The sequence below is a fragment of the Rutidosis leptorrhynchoides genome, chromosome 3 (genome assembly GCF_046630445.1).
Source record: "Rutidosis leptorrhynchoides isolate AG116_Rl617_1_P2 chromosome 3, CSIRO_AGI_Rlap_v1, whole genome shotgun sequence".
Lineage (NCBI taxonomy): Eukaryota > Viridiplantae > Streptophyta > Magnoliopsida > Asterales > Asteraceae > Rutidosis > Rutidosis leptorrhynchoides.
In genome coordinates, this window is record NC_092335.1 from 56,958,347 (window position 1) to 56,974,148 (window position 15,802).

The 15,802-nt window shown below is 37.0% G+C and overlaps 1 protein-coding gene across 1 annotated transcript; it reads left to right on the forward strand.

The window, feature by feature from the left end:
- Nucleotides 1-2,392: 2,392 nt before the first annotated feature.
- LOC139900001 (uncharacterized) lies at nt 2,393-11,945 on the forward strand. The gene is made up of 2 exons (XM_071882817.1): nt 2,393-3,404; nt 10,702-11,945. The coding sequence occupies exons 1-2, from the start codon at nt 2,393-2,395 to the stop codon at nt 11,943-11,945; spliced, it is 2,256 nt and encodes a 751-aa protein (XP_071738918.1).
- Nucleotides 11,946-15,802: the final 3,857 nt, after the last annotated feature.

Genomic DNA, 15,802 nt, shown 5'->3' on the forward strand with positions numbered 1-15,802 from the left:
TCATTCGCAAGATCGTTATCAAGCTTTCTTACATTCTCCAAACACTCGCAAATCACTCGCAAAATCTTCATCATCATCCTCACGTCATCCTCCTCACATCTTCATCGTTACTAGATCTTCTTCATCCTTCCATCTTCGATCTTCCCGAGTACAAGCGAGCTTCTACGCCACCAACATCATCAAATCACCATCATCGTTCACTATGTCTCAAGAACAGGTTAGATTTCTTAGATCTATGTTATATTATTCGATCTACTTCATAGTGCTTAGATTTATGTGCTAAAACAAAGTTTTTGCACTCTTTGCACGCCAACTGTTCGAAAAAATGTGTCAACGAAATTTGTTTGTATTTTGTGTTTTTGATTGTATATTATTGAGATTGCGTACGATACCCAGGAATTTTTGCTAGATTCAAGTTGTGTAACTCTGTTGCTATGTAGACGCAAGACAATCCTTGCGTCCTTGCGTATGCCTCACAATGTACGCAAGGTGATATTTGCGACCTTACGTTTGCTATAATTTTACCTTTGCATGTGCACGCAAGGTAACCCTTGCGTCCTTGCGTCTTGATCATATGTTACGCAAGGTTAACCTTGCGTCCTTGCGTCTTGCGCATCTGTTACGCAAGGTTAACCTTGCGTCCTTGCGGCCTTGTACGCAATCTCTGTCTTGCGTGCTTGCGTCTATGTGATTTTCTTCTGATGTTCTTCTGACTTTTACAGGGCTATGTGGAAGGTAAATTGACCATGAAGAATATGTTGACCGTGATTCCTCAGGTCAAGAAAATGTTGACTGAGAGACAAGAAAAATTATTTAGAAGTACATGCTTCTCTGTCATTTTCTTCCTCCGAAGCACTAGACGCGACAACTGATTCAAAAGGGTGATCTGTTTTTTTAATTTTACATACGTTCTCAACTCCATAGTTGAAGAAATCAAACTCTTCTGTGTTTGGAGGTGGTACTTCAGGTCGTGCTTCTTCCAAATTGGGTGTCTGAAGGTTTGTGCTCTCCTCGTTTGTTGGTAGGTTTTGTTGGACATCGTGTGTTGGTAGGTTTTGATGGACATTGTGTATTGGTAGGATTTGCACTGACTGTAAGTTTTCTGGGAGTTGATGCATTGTAACTTTGTCGACAATGTAAATATTAATAGGAGCATTTGATATTGCATGTTGTAGAAAATCACGAAAGTCTTCATAATCATCAGTAATATCAAAAACAAGATTATCGACAACATATCTCATTGAAACAGGAGCATTAGGTGGCAAATTAATTTTTCTAAGAACATTTTTTAACAATATTCTTCGAGTAATTAGTTTTTGGGGAGCAACTGGAAGTTTTAATCGTGTTCTAAAATAATCTAGAGGCAAATACATAGGTAAGTTATTAATAAATTGAAAAGAACCACCACAACATATATGAATAACAAAAGTTTCATTATCACTAAAACTCATTATTTAAAACAAAGAAAGTTATCTTAATGACGCTTGAAATTATATGATTTATGTTGAAATGGTGGAAATGAAGTGAAAATAGAGCTGGTAATACCTTATATGAATTGAAAAAGTTATCCGTAATAGTATAAAAATCTTACAAAATCTTATCCACGAAATCATGAAAATCTTATCGGGATAAGACGCAAGATGCAAGACGCAAAGACGCAAGTCGCAAGACGCAAGACGCAATACGCAAGGACGCAAGTCTCTTTGTTGCGTTTGTCAGTAACGCAAGGTCACATGGTAGCAAGATCGCAAAGACGCAAGGTCGCAAAGACGCAAGGTGCCTTGCGCCTTGCGAGGGCAGATTGTCAAACTTTTTTTTTTAGGGCTGTCAGTCAACAAGCTTAAAAAAAAAAGGTTATTTTGGTGATAATCCCTATTGTACTTGAAAAGTCCGGATACAAGCTTAACCGACTTCCTTGAAGCATTTTCTCTTTTTAAACACAGATTAATGTTGCAAGTATAATATTTATATTGTTATAGTTCATTTAGAATAATTAACAATCATGTTGTTAGTATTGCTTATGGTTACTAAAAAAGCTATCTATAAAATAAATTCTAAAACAAACAAAAAAAATGTTATGGTACCATAAGAATACCCATTTGCCCTTATAACGCGTAGCCAAAAGTTATCATACAGGCACTCACCAATCTTATTGACTTTTGATTAAGAATCATCTTTAGCACGTTATTTTCAATTAATTTAACAAAAAATCGGTGAAGAGCACTGAGTGGAAAACCATTACCAATCTATTACTATTAAAAAAACACCCAAGATCGTTTATAACATAATTAGAAAAATGCAAAGCAATGCTATATATAGGTTTACGATTAAGCCATATAAACACACACAAACAACTCTGTTAGTCTCATAAAGGTAGAAAGTGTCATATAATATGAGAAGTCCGGGGATGTTGAGGCATTGGCCTCAACTTGTATATGCACTTGTTTTCATTTTATTAGCCAACATTGTTATCGCTGATAAACCTTATAGCTACAAATCTCCAGAGTCAGAATCTTATGGCTACAAAGTGCCTAAACCGGTAAAACATGATTTACCAGTTAAATCATATGTTTACAAGTCTTCACCACCACCGATGAAATATACACTACCGCATTTACCTTATCTTCATAAGTCTCCTCCACCACCTCCATATGTCTACAAATCCCCACCGCCACCATCACCATCTCCACCACCTCCATACGTTTACAAGTCTCCCCCTCCACCATCACCATCTCCTCCACCTCCGTACGTCTACAAGTCTCCTCCGCCACCATCACCATCCCCACCACCACCATCACCCTCTCCACCACCCCCATATGTGTACAAGTCTCCACCACCACCCTCTCCATCACCACCACCTCCATATGTTTACAAGTCCCCACCACCGCCATCACCATCCCCACCACCTCCGTATGTATACAAGTCTCCCCCACCACCCTCACCATCACCGCCACCTCCATATGTTTACAAGTCACCACCACCTCCATCACAATCCCCACCACCTCCGTACGTATATAAGTCTCCACCACCCCCATCACCCTCTCCACCACCCCCGTACGTGTACAAATCTCCACCTCCACCATCTCCATCACCACCACCTCCATATGTTTATAAGTCACCACCACCTCCATCACCTTCTCCTCCTCCTCCTCCATATGTTTACAAGTCTCCACCTCCTCCATCACCGTCACCACCACCTCCATATGTTTACAAATCACCACCACCACCACCACCGTTAAAGCACGAATTGCCACATTATCTTGAAAAATATCCTCTACCCAAGTATATGTATAAGTCTCCCCCACCTCCGTATGTATACAAGTCTCCTCCTCCACCATCTCCTTCACACCATCATCCATACTACTATACATTACCAGCCTACTACTATAAGTCTCCCCCGCCACCAAAACGTTATTAACAAAGAGGCTTTCAAAACAAGTCTTAAAGTTACAAGTTACTACATTACATCACTTTAATTGTCCCTTTTCATTCATTTTATTTGTTTTCGTCATCCTTAAGCAAATGTATGTGAGTTAAGAAGGTCTAAACATGCAATGACCATTTTGTTTATTTATTTATTTTTCATGAATGAGTTATTATGTTTTTTTTTTTTTTTTGTTTTTTTTTTCATTCCGTTAATGAAAACATTTGTTCTTACTTGGTCACTCAACTCTCTCTATGCTATATATTGAACTCATAATTAGGAAACATACATTACTTCTTATTAATTCCTTATGTAGAGGAGGTATAGGTTGTATCTGTAAATTTACACAATTTGCATTGTCACATTTTGATTATATAAATTACTAGCCTTTAAGAGCACGTGCGTTGCACGGCGGGCCCTAATAAGACTAAATATAAAATGTTAACGAACTTATCAAAAACAACGAAACAACATCGATATAAAACATCATACTTGATATTAAAACAAACAATGTTTTCATTGAACCAATGCATTCAAGTTGTCCTGGTTGTAGTTCGAGAATGGTTACAAGTCTCTGAAGATCATCAGCTGTGTGTTTGTAGTTTCTAATCATCTCCCATAAGGTAGGCTTTCTCAAAAGAGCCTAACAATTAACAAAACAATAACCGGTAAGCATGGGACTCTGCAACTAAAGTTTGATGCTTACATTATACAAAAGGCACAATATAAGTTTAAAATAACGGGACATAAGTTAACTAATTCTTTTAATGAAGTCAAAATCGCCCCCTTTAGCCAAAGTATACCAACAACTAATTTCCATAAAACCAAAACCTTGAAATACACTGTGTACGGCATAGTTTATGTGTACAAAGTGATCATTGCCCAATTTGACACCAATTCGGCCAAACAAATCAAATAATCAAAATGGAAAATTTATATTAAATATGAGGTGAATAGTTTGTCTTGAGGATTTCTATTTTGAGAAAAATTATTTCACAACCCGGTAGTGAGTATAACATATTATACTTACAACATTATACAAAGACAATAAACAAATAATATTACCTAAACAATCATGATCATATGATGATGGAATGGTACCATAGTAGATACACATTAAACGCCTGTCACATAAAGAAGAGTAATCATTGACGACAATCTCTCTACCACTTTCTTGCAAGTGTTACACTACATGGGCACATTTATGGGAAATTTGCTCTGCAAATTTGCTCAGAGAAAGGACATCGCAACGTTTATGGGAATATTCCTGCAACAAACACAAAGAACACACCGTTTGAATCCCGCAATCGAAATGCACATCCCGCACCCTTAGTTTATCTTGAGTCTTCAACTCACTTCGAAGATACCTTCATCATTGAGTCATAAGTTGTCAACCTACTTTGGTAACATTATAATCATCAGTTTCTACATATAAAAGCTACACAAGAACGGTACCAAGATAAGTAAAAGCAGGGAAATTTTCTCTTTTGTTGTATGTTTGGTCAACCTTAACAAAATATGCCCCATTATTTATCTATTACACAAGGTTGACAACAAAATATGAGTGATAAACATTCATTTATGATAACACCATTCTGTTACAAAAGATCACCAACGGAGCATGAGTCATATATAACATGAGCCTTTTTGTCTATGTAGCAACCATTTGAAGTTTTGAAACTGAGGTATATAATAGAAAAAATATACCTTACATGAGACGTAAACCAATGAGTAACATGATTTTATTTTTACAAAGCTTAAACGAAAACGTTCTATAAGATAAAATCGAGTGTATATATAAAGGAACATTTGCATATCCAAGCAACCTAACATTAGTATCAAAAGAAAAATCCAATCCTCAATAGACAGATGTTATGAAAGTGCAATCTTATAAGTACCAAATAACACTCAAGCCATTGGCCAAAAACGAAGTACTCAGATAACACACATCCCTTCAATTTTCTCTTTTGTATACCGTTAGAAATTATGCTCCAATAGCTTGTACGAACAACAAAAATGATATTTATATTCAATTCAAATGATAATTAGCATTAGGACATACTAATGTGTGTGACACTTACATGGTAAGCAAAATAAATGTATTCAATTGCAGCACATATCTTCTGATATAATGAAACTTCATTAAAAATTTCTCCACATCAGTAATTTATCAATCAATTAGACAAAAAATTTGTAAAAATAAAATAAGCTAATATTATTACCTCACATTGCAGATCCTAACAGTCTTGATTTGGGTTGAAAGAGATTGAAAAGCAATATTAAACATTAAACACAAGTTAAAAGAGATTGCATATAAAATTGAAAGGCATCAGCAATAATTCCCAGAAATATAAAATTGAAATTTATTATTGCATATAAAAAGGAAATTCATATAGCAAACGGAAAACAAATAACATATACCTGTATTCAAATCGCTATTCGACTCGATTTATACTGTCACTCTGATTCGTTATCTTGATTTAGCCGGAAATTAACAAAACTGTAATCATATCGAAGCAATAAAAACATCGCCCCAAAACAATTCTGTTACCGGATTGAACAGCGATTTAATGTTGCCGATTCGTTCTTGTTAAACATCTTTCAATCTCGTTTGTGATTGATTGGTTAGAAAACCCTAATTGTGAAGAATGGAGAAGATAGTTTTGAAAAATTGAGCGCTGGAGATGGAATAGGTTTTGTGAAAACGTAAATCATTCGGTTTTTCAATTTGGAAGAAGATGAAGACGATACATGTGATGAAATTCGATGAATTGAAATTAAGCGGCGATTTTAGTAGGGTAGAAAAATATATCTGTGACAGAGTGCCACGTGGCATTTTTCTGGGGTTGCTTATGTGTAATCTGGTGGCCAATAGTTGACTGACAAATGAATGGAGAGAGGATGAATGGTAGGGTGCCATGTGCCACATGGTTTGTAAGGGGTAATGATGAAATGATGATGATACAGAGTAATATATTTCCTTATGTTGTTTTCCCTTCTACATATACTTTTTCTTCTAATCGAAATATCTAACCATCCAAACTGATCTTAAATATGATCATCGTTAATTCGTAGTTTTACATCAACGATCAATAGTACTGTTTAGTGATGCAAAGTAGCTTAAAACATTGGGGTAAGTAGTTATTGGATATATATATATATATATTACGGAGTATTTTTTTATTTTAGCAAAAAGCTAGAAATTAAGAAACAATTGAAGGCCAACACATGGAAACCGACAAGTAACAAATTGATGAGCAAACTGTAAGATCGTTTCTATCCCAACAACATGTCCTACATATAAGCTCATGGTTACATAGTATTCTAAAAGCAATTAGTGATAGATGAATGTTCCCAAAAGTTTATAAACTGAGAATAATTCTTTTCAACTTCCAATGTATGTGAGATGGTTCGCGACACAAACATCCACCAATATATGCCCATCTACGAGTCTACGAAGACCTTTTCCTAAACCTACTAAACAAACAATGGCACCCACCAATAATCTGTCGTGACCCGAGGGCCAAAACTCAAAACGAACCACCTTAATTATGTTGCCCAAACTAAAGAACCTTCACCAAAAATACTAATGAGCAAACCCGAAACCAACTACCAGAAAACAAACGGATCAAATTCGAAATTCTCCAGCTTCTCAGTATTCTGATAGTGGAATTATAATAATGAAGCTGAGATGAACGTTATATTTTAATGCTTGTACCTTTTTTTTGTTCATAACTCTTAAAATAATAATGTGCATATAATATAATAATCGAAAAATCGTCCTTGTTGTCCCAGTAAATAATCGTGTTGAATTTCTTGAGCTTTTTAAACCATGTGTTTGTTGGCTGAGGAAAATAGATTTGAGACAGAGGGAGTATCATTTTATTTGAGAGCAAACATGATTTTTGTAAATTTAATGGAGATTTTAGGATCGAAACTTATACTCCTGTACAATTTTTTTTGGGTAAAAGGTTACCCCAGCAAATATTATTAAAAATAATAAAAGAATCGTACAATGAGGAACAACTGCAACTAGAGAACCTAGAAGGCCAGCAAAAGAAACGACCTACTAGCTATCTTAAAGAATCGTACAATTTTGATAATTTGTAATTTTTTTCCTTAAAGAATGGTTGTTACTTAAAAAAACATTAATTTTAAAAATGAAGTGTTGTTTTTTTAAAAAAAAGGGGCTTTTGGCCCATCAATACCCTTTAACTCAAAATAAAAACCCTGCGACCTGTTTTTCCCATACGACTTCTTCCACACGTGGATTGCATAATTCAGGGATTGCTCTGTTCTATCACTCATGGGCTCATGGCCTCTTCATCCACACTTCGATTGCATCATTTACGGTATGTATGTTCATGTTTATCAATTGGGCGCTACTTGTTTTGTATATTAGTCAAATTAAATTAGGAACGAGCTTGATATCCTTTGAAGAATACTGATGAGCGATCCATTTGGTATGCTCATGTATCAGATTTTTAATTCAATATTAAAGTTTGAATTGTATACACACGACTATCACAAACATGTAAATAAATAAGATTATGATGTGTTTTTTTTTTTTTGGTGTATATGTAATTTTTTTACCTATACGTGGAATTTATGTGTAAATTAGGATTATACATGGATGATTGTACTAGCAGACCATTTAGCTAAAACATCAGCAAGCCCTTTACTGGCAGGCCCTTTACTGATCCATGAACACTAATTTGTCTGTCCTGTGGGCTGCGTTGAGTTTAAAACCAAAACAGTAGCAGAAACAGACTGTCAAGTAACAGTGTAATGACCATTGAACAATATGTAAGGTTAGGTTAGGTTGTAGGAAGTTATCTTTATTATTTGTTCTTCTTTAACAATAAAATTATCTTAGGTTATATGTTTAGGTTTCTATTATAAGCTAAAGTTTGTTATTGGAAAGAAACTGATTGATGATATCTATTGTTATATCATATGATTATTTGAAGTGTTATAATTTGCATAGTGACATAGTGATTTTTTGTAGTTATGAAATTTGAAGAAACTAGGTTAATTAATGTAGTTTGTTAGATGTTAGTTAATGTTATGAAGGAGAGATGGGTAGGTATTTTTTGGTCAAGGTTCAAAATGGGTCATAATTGCCCTATGTGTTATTTTTTTTCTTAGATGTTTTGTGGTCATTATATAAAGAAGTCCACCAAAAATGGTTTTTAAGTGTTAATTTAGCCAATCATATAGGACGGGTTGTTGTTACGGTGCATGAGTATGGCATCCTTGTCATTTGTGGAGTTATAAGATGGTGTTGCTGGCTTGTGAGTCTAAAAGTTCAAGTTTCAGTCCATTCATGGTCGTTTGAGTTATACTTTCATTTGAATAGTGAGATAATATTTCTTATGATAAAACCTCCTGTGAACAAGTGTAGTATTAGAGCTTGTTACATTATGAAGGGGTTGCAGGGGTTAATGATTCATAGGAATGTGTTAGGCTACTATTATATGTAGAGTTGGGTAAATATGAGCATGGCATTTGATTCTATGTGTATATATGTAGTCGGTGCTAGTTCTGTTTTCAGTGTATGTGGGTAACTATTATGACCCATAATAGTGTAGTTGGATATTCTTTAGTAGATAGCTTGATCCTTCTTGAGTAACTATTATAAACATAAATCTTTGTTGGCCTTTTTAAAAATAATTATATTTATAAGTTAGAAGTTATAAGCAAGTGTATATTTGATCTATTCAATTTTGTAGTTAGAACATATAAGGTCCACACAAGTTCAGCACACCATAAGCAACTGTATATTTAATTATTTCGTTAGAACTTGTAAGTTACAATTTACGACCCTTTTGATCTTGAATGGGTCGATTTGGGATGTTAATGTCTATGTTTTATTGAATTAAAATGAAATGATGATATTTAAGTGTTTTTTAAGGTGTCCATTTTTTTCGTTTTACCTTTTTGGATAATGCTAAACGTAGCCCTTAGTGCTACGTTTAAGCTTACCAAATTTAATTTTATTCCATTTATATAACATAATCCTGCCATGAATAATATTAATTCCCAAATTATATTAAGTCGATATTAAAAAATGAATATTTATACTTTGTAATTAATTAACTAGAGTTTTTAAACTTAAAAAATGTAACACAATTCTGCGATGAATAACATTAATTCTCAAATTATATAAGGTAAGTCGATATTAAACTACAGTTTTTAAACTTAAATTTGGTAAACTTAAAAAAGGATATTAAAAAAGGAATATTTAGTATTGTCCTACATTTTTTTAACAGCTTCAGCTACCTTGACAAACATATAAATACATCTAAAAGTTCCAGCTCTCAGCTACCAGCTTTTAGCTGACAGTTAACAATTAGTTTTGCCAAACATTTCTATAGAACATAATTTTTTTATAAAATATTGTTAAAACAATTAAAAAGCATGTTACATTATCTTGGCATTACCAATCTGCTTCAATATTACTAACGATCGAAGACCTTTTTTACGAGCCAACTGATTAAGAAATGTAAGTAACTATTATTTTTATGGGATGCTTAAGGAACAAATGAAAGTATTATTTTTCTGAAACAGTAGATAAATTCATGTTACATATATTTTAGGAAATCTATACAAATTTGCATGAATATATGCATAAGTTCATAACTATCTTGTCAATCCAAATAGTGGTATGTAAATATCCTATCAATAATTTTTAAAAATTGTATCCAATAATGAACACAAAGTTACCTAAATTTTCTACAAAATATTAAGAGAAATATGTCACACTAGGCATGCAATACCATTTTCCTTCATTAGCGCGTTAGAACTATATACATACAATTTCCCTTACTTGCATTCACCAACTACATACTCTAGACATTTTCTAAAGAGCCATGTTTGACTTAATGTTTTATGACACCGAGTGGGAAACCATCAACTATGTTTGGGAAATAAAATACTCCATGACAACCTGTAATATGTAATAGAATAAATACATGATTGCTATAAAAAGGCTTCTAATCAAACCATTTTAAGACACAGATTAACTAGTAGTGCTAAAGCAATTAAAAGTGTTATGGGAAGTTTTCTGGTGTTGAGGCCTTGGCCTCAAATTGTGTTTACAGTTGCGATCTTATTAATTGCCACTATTGTCATTGCAGAACCATATGCTTATCAAGTTCCAAAATCTAATGGCGGGAACTTACCTAAACCAGTTAAACATAAATTGCCAAATTCAAAATATGTTTATAGATCTCCATCGCCATCACCAACACCAACACCGCCACCGGTAAAACACACATATGTTTACAAGTCTCCACCACCACCATCACCATCACCATCACCATCCCCGCCACCTCCATACGTTTACAAGTCTCCACCTCCGCCATCACCGTCTCCCCCACCACCTTATGTTTATAAATCTCCACCTCCACCATCACCTTCCCCACCACCTCCGTACGTTTATAAGTCTCCACCTCCACCGTCACCTTCACCAATCTCTCTGTATATTTACAAATCTCCACCACCACCATCGCCGTCGCCGCCACCAACATCGCCGTCCCCACCAACACCATCACCTTCCCCACCACCTTCATACGTTTACAAGTCTCCACCGCCACCATCACCTTCCCCACCACCTCCATACGTCTACAAGTCTCCACCACCACCATCACCTTCCCCACCACCTCTGTATGTTTACAAATCTCCACCACCACCATCACCTTCTCCACCACCTCCGTACGTTTACAAATCTCCACCACCACCATCACCTTCCCCACCACCTCCATACGTCTACAAGTCTCCACCACCACCATCACCTTCCCCGCCACCTCCATACGTTTACAAGTCTCCACCACCACCATCACCGTCCCCGCCACCTCCATACGTTCACAAGTCTCCACCACCACCATCACCTTCACCGCCACCTCCATACGTTTACAAATCTCCACCACCTCCATCACCGTCCCCGCCACTACCATACGTTTATAAGTCTCCACCACCACCATCACCTTCCCCACCACCTCCATATGTTTACAAGTCTCCACCACCACCATCACCTTCCCCACCACCTCCGTACGTTTACAAATCTCCACCACCACCATCACCTTCACTACCACCTCCATACGTTCACAAGTCTCCACCACCACCACCACCTCCATATGTTTACAAATCTCCACCACCACCATCACCGCCCCCGCCACCACCATACGTTTATAAGTCTCCACCACCACCATCACCTTCCCCACCACCTCCATACATTTACAAATCTCCACCACCACCATCACCTTCACCACCTCCTCCATACGTTTACAAATCTCCACCACCACCATCACCGTCCCCGCCGCCACCGTATGTTTACAAGTCTCCTCCACCACCATCACCGTCCCCCCCGCCACCGTATGTTTACAAGTCTCCTCCACCACCATCACCTTCCCCACCGCCTCACCACCCAAATTACTATAAATTACCACATCTATCATCTAAGACTCTTCCTCCTCCTGCTTACTACTACAAGTCTCCCCCACCACCAAGGCATTATTAAAAATCCAGACTTCTTCAACAAACCTTCACAACTCAAGCTGATAAGGCAACATCTTTGTGAAGTTGCCTCGGTTCGGATTCGATTTAGTTTCTTTTTCTTTCCTTTTATATTCATATATCAAGTTTACACATGAGTTAAGGTCCCAACATCTAATGACCTTTGTTTATTTTACTTTCTTTAAATCATTCATGTCATTCTTTCTTTCTTTCTGTTAATTCAAAGAAGGATCATCTGATGCTGTTGTTTGTAGCATTTCAATTCACTAAAAACTTGTTACACAAGAGCTAAATCAAAATAAGAACTACAACTATTCTGATAATAGTATATCATATCACTTAGCAGTAGATAACCTTTTGCTCAAAAATGGGAATAAGAGACTAACAATGACCTAATTCAAAATGTTCGAATAGATTAATAATGTAGAGTATATGTTACCCAAACTGCTATCAAGAATATTGTTACATCCAGCAAGACAAAAAAAGGTGATGCCACACTATTCCTATTTTTCCATATATACACATAAAAGAGTACTCGTATATATATAATAATTAAATCTCTACTGGCTCCTAATTATAAGCTAAATGAGCTAAAGAATCAGGGGCAATTCTACATTCAAGCTCCATGAATACATATACTTTTTCTTATAATCGAAATATCCTATATCCAATACTAAACTATCCAAAGTGATCTTAAATGATCATTAAAAATTGGTAGTTTTACATCAAGGATCAATGGTACCGTTTAATGATGCAAATTAGCCTAAAACATTGTAGTAAGTAGTTATTGGATATATATTAATTTTCTTTTTAGAAAAAAAAAAAGGAAATTAAATTTAAGAGAAAATTGCGCGGTTGGTCCCTGTGGTTTCCATGAAATGGGGTGTTTGGTCCCTGAACTTCATTTTCGTGGTTGTTGGTCCCTGTGGTTTTCAAAACACGCGTGGTTGGTCCCTGACAGGGACCAACAACCCCGAAAATGAAAGTTCAAAACAGGTGTAGTTGGTCCCTATCAGGGATCAACCACGCGTGTTTTGAAAACCACAGGGACCAACAACCTCGAAAATGAAGTTCAGGGACCAAACACCCCTTTTCATGTAAACCACAGGGACCAACCGCGCAATTTTCTCTAAATTTAAACGATCCGAGGATCAATAGAGTTACACTTGATACAGATCTTACCTAGTAAGTCAGAATAGATCATACGATCTAAGGGAAATACTATCACATTGTACTAACCAGATAGAATCTATGATCCACATGTAACGTTAATTGAATTGACCCTACACCATTGAACCTGGCCTAAAAGCAAGCAAACCAAGCACATGTGCTAAAAGCTTTGATGGTTTCCAGTGGTTTCCAGCCGTCATCTAGATGACTCTGTTCCAGCCGTCATCTAGATGTTCAAAGCTGCCGATGTTGACAACGCGCATGGAAGTGGCAAACTTGAACACGATGACGGCCGCCAACTTTCACCAACCTTCTTCGTTCACACCATTCACCGCCATAGAATTTTTGCTATAAATAGAGATGCAAACTTTCATTGTAAATCATCCCAAAAATTACTCAGAGAAGTGTAATCACAACCTAGATAGTGTGTGTGAGTTTAAGAGTTTTTTTTTTAGAGTTTTGTAAATACTCGTGTAATCTATTCTTATGAGTAATAGAGTTATTTTTCTCTCAAATTTGTATCTCCCAACGTCCAGGCGATCCTCTCTTCCTAACAAGTGGTATCAAGAGCTTGGTTAGAGACGTTGGTTGAGTTTTTGGGTCTTCTGAAGTTTCCTCAAAATCCAATTTTGAGTGTACCATTGGATTCGTCTCGTCGAACCGAGTCCAACGCAAAAAACGGTGACTTAAACGGAGTTATAACGAGCCCAGAAAACGCGGTCAAAGTTTGGTCAACTCGCCGGAATCTCGCCGGAGAAGACGACCGGTGCCGGAATTTTCGCCGGAGAAGAAAGTCCTATAGCAATTCACTGTAGCAGTCATGTAGCAATTCACTGTAGCAGCTGGCGGCACTGTATCAAGTTCATGTAGCAGTAATGTAGCAAGTTCCTGTAGCAGTACTGTAGCAATTCTGAAATTTTACAATTTGGTCCCTGAAATTTTCAAAATTTCATTTTTTGGTCCCTGGAGATTATAAAAATTATAATTTTGCCCCGTAAGTGGAATTTAAGCCGCGAAGTGTCCATTCCACCATTTTCAACCGTTCCGGACGTAACGGTGATATCTGTTTTCTAAAATTCAACCCCGTTAGTATTGAAAAATCATTTGTAAGGTGATAATGTCCACAGAAGAGTCTACATCATCTTCTGGAGCTATGATTATGCTCACAGCCACAAACTACACGCTGTGGAAACCTCGGATTGAAGATCTCCTTAGCTGTAAAGATTTGTTCGATCCTATTGAATTGAAGGGTATAAACCCTGATTCAACCAAAGAGATAGATTGGAAGAAATCAAACCAAAAAACTATTGGTCAGATCCGTCAATGGATTGATCATAGTGTCTTCCACCATGTTGCACAAGAGACAGACGCATATGTCCTTTGAAAAAAGTTGGAGGACATGTACCAAGCCAAGACTGCTCGGAATAAAGCCCTGCTGATGAGGCGTTTAGTCAACATGAAGCTTAAAAGTGGAACTTCAGTTGCCGAACATACCAGTGAGTTCCAGAGCTTGGTCAACCAGTTATCGTCTGTAGAGATGCCGCTTGGCGATGAAGTTCAGGCGCTACTGCTACTTAGTTCCCTTCCCGATAGTTGGGAAACGCTGGTAGTAACACTCAGCAACTCATCCCCGAATGGCAAACTTACCATGTCAATGGTCAAGGATGCCCTATTCAGTGAAGAGGCATGGAGAAAGGACATGGGCACAGATCAGACTCATGTCTTTGTCACCGAGAATCGGGGGAGACAGCGAATGAGTAGCAAAAATAAATGTAGAGGCAGAAGCAAGAGCAGGGGCAGGTCAGCTGATGGCAGAAAACTAACATATAAATGCCATCATTGTGGATTAGAAGGACATATGAAAAAGAACTGCTATAGATTGAAAGAGGAACAAGGTCAAAGAAGTTCACAGCCGAAGAATAAGGGTGGAGAAACATTAGTGACTATCTCTGGTGATGTAGCTTATTGTTCAACCCATGATGAGACATGCCTTCACGTCTCACGAGAAGAAACAGAATGGGTGGTAGATACTGCAGCTTCCTACCACGTGACTCCATATAAGGAATACTTCACAACATACAAAGCTGGTGACTTTGGAGCTGTGAAGATGGGAAATTCCAGTTCCGCTGAGATTGTCGGAATTGGTGATGTCAAGATAAAGACAAGTTCCGGGAGCACAATCACTTTAAAGGATGTCCGCCATGTGCCAGATCTTAGCTGAATTTACTCTCCGGAGTAGCTCTCGACAAACAGGGCTATGATAGCCATTTCAGTAAAGGCACATGGAAATTGTTAAGAGGCGCTATGATAGTCGCTCGGGGACACATTTGTGACACACTGTACAAAACTCATGTGAAGATCTGCACAGACAGCCTTAATGTTGCAGAAAAGGAGGCTTCACAAAATTTATGGCACCAGAGACTCGGTCACATGAGTGAGAAAGGGTTGTCTACCCTAATAAAGAAGGAGCTTATCAATGTAGACAAGGACGCTGCACTAGATCCTTGCAATCATTGTTTGTTTGGTAAGCATCATAGAGTCTCGTTTAATTCCTCTTCAACGAGAAGATCAGAGTTACTCAGTCTGGTACACTCTGATGTTTGCGGTCCCTTAGAGGTTGAATCAATTGGCGGCAATCGATACTTTCTGACATTTATCGATGATACTTCTCGAAAGGTGTGGGTATATGAT

Excerpts from the sequence above, each read along its gene's own strand:
- LOC139900001 (XM_071882817.1), top strand. The coding sequence starts at position 2,393 with ATGAGAAGTCCGGGGATGTTGAGGCATTGGCCTCAACTTGTATATGCA. Across the intron at positions 3,405-10,701 it reads CTATAAGTCTCCCCCGCCAC|CATATGTTTACAAGTCTCCA; the intron begins CAAAACGTTATT and ends CGGTAAAACACA.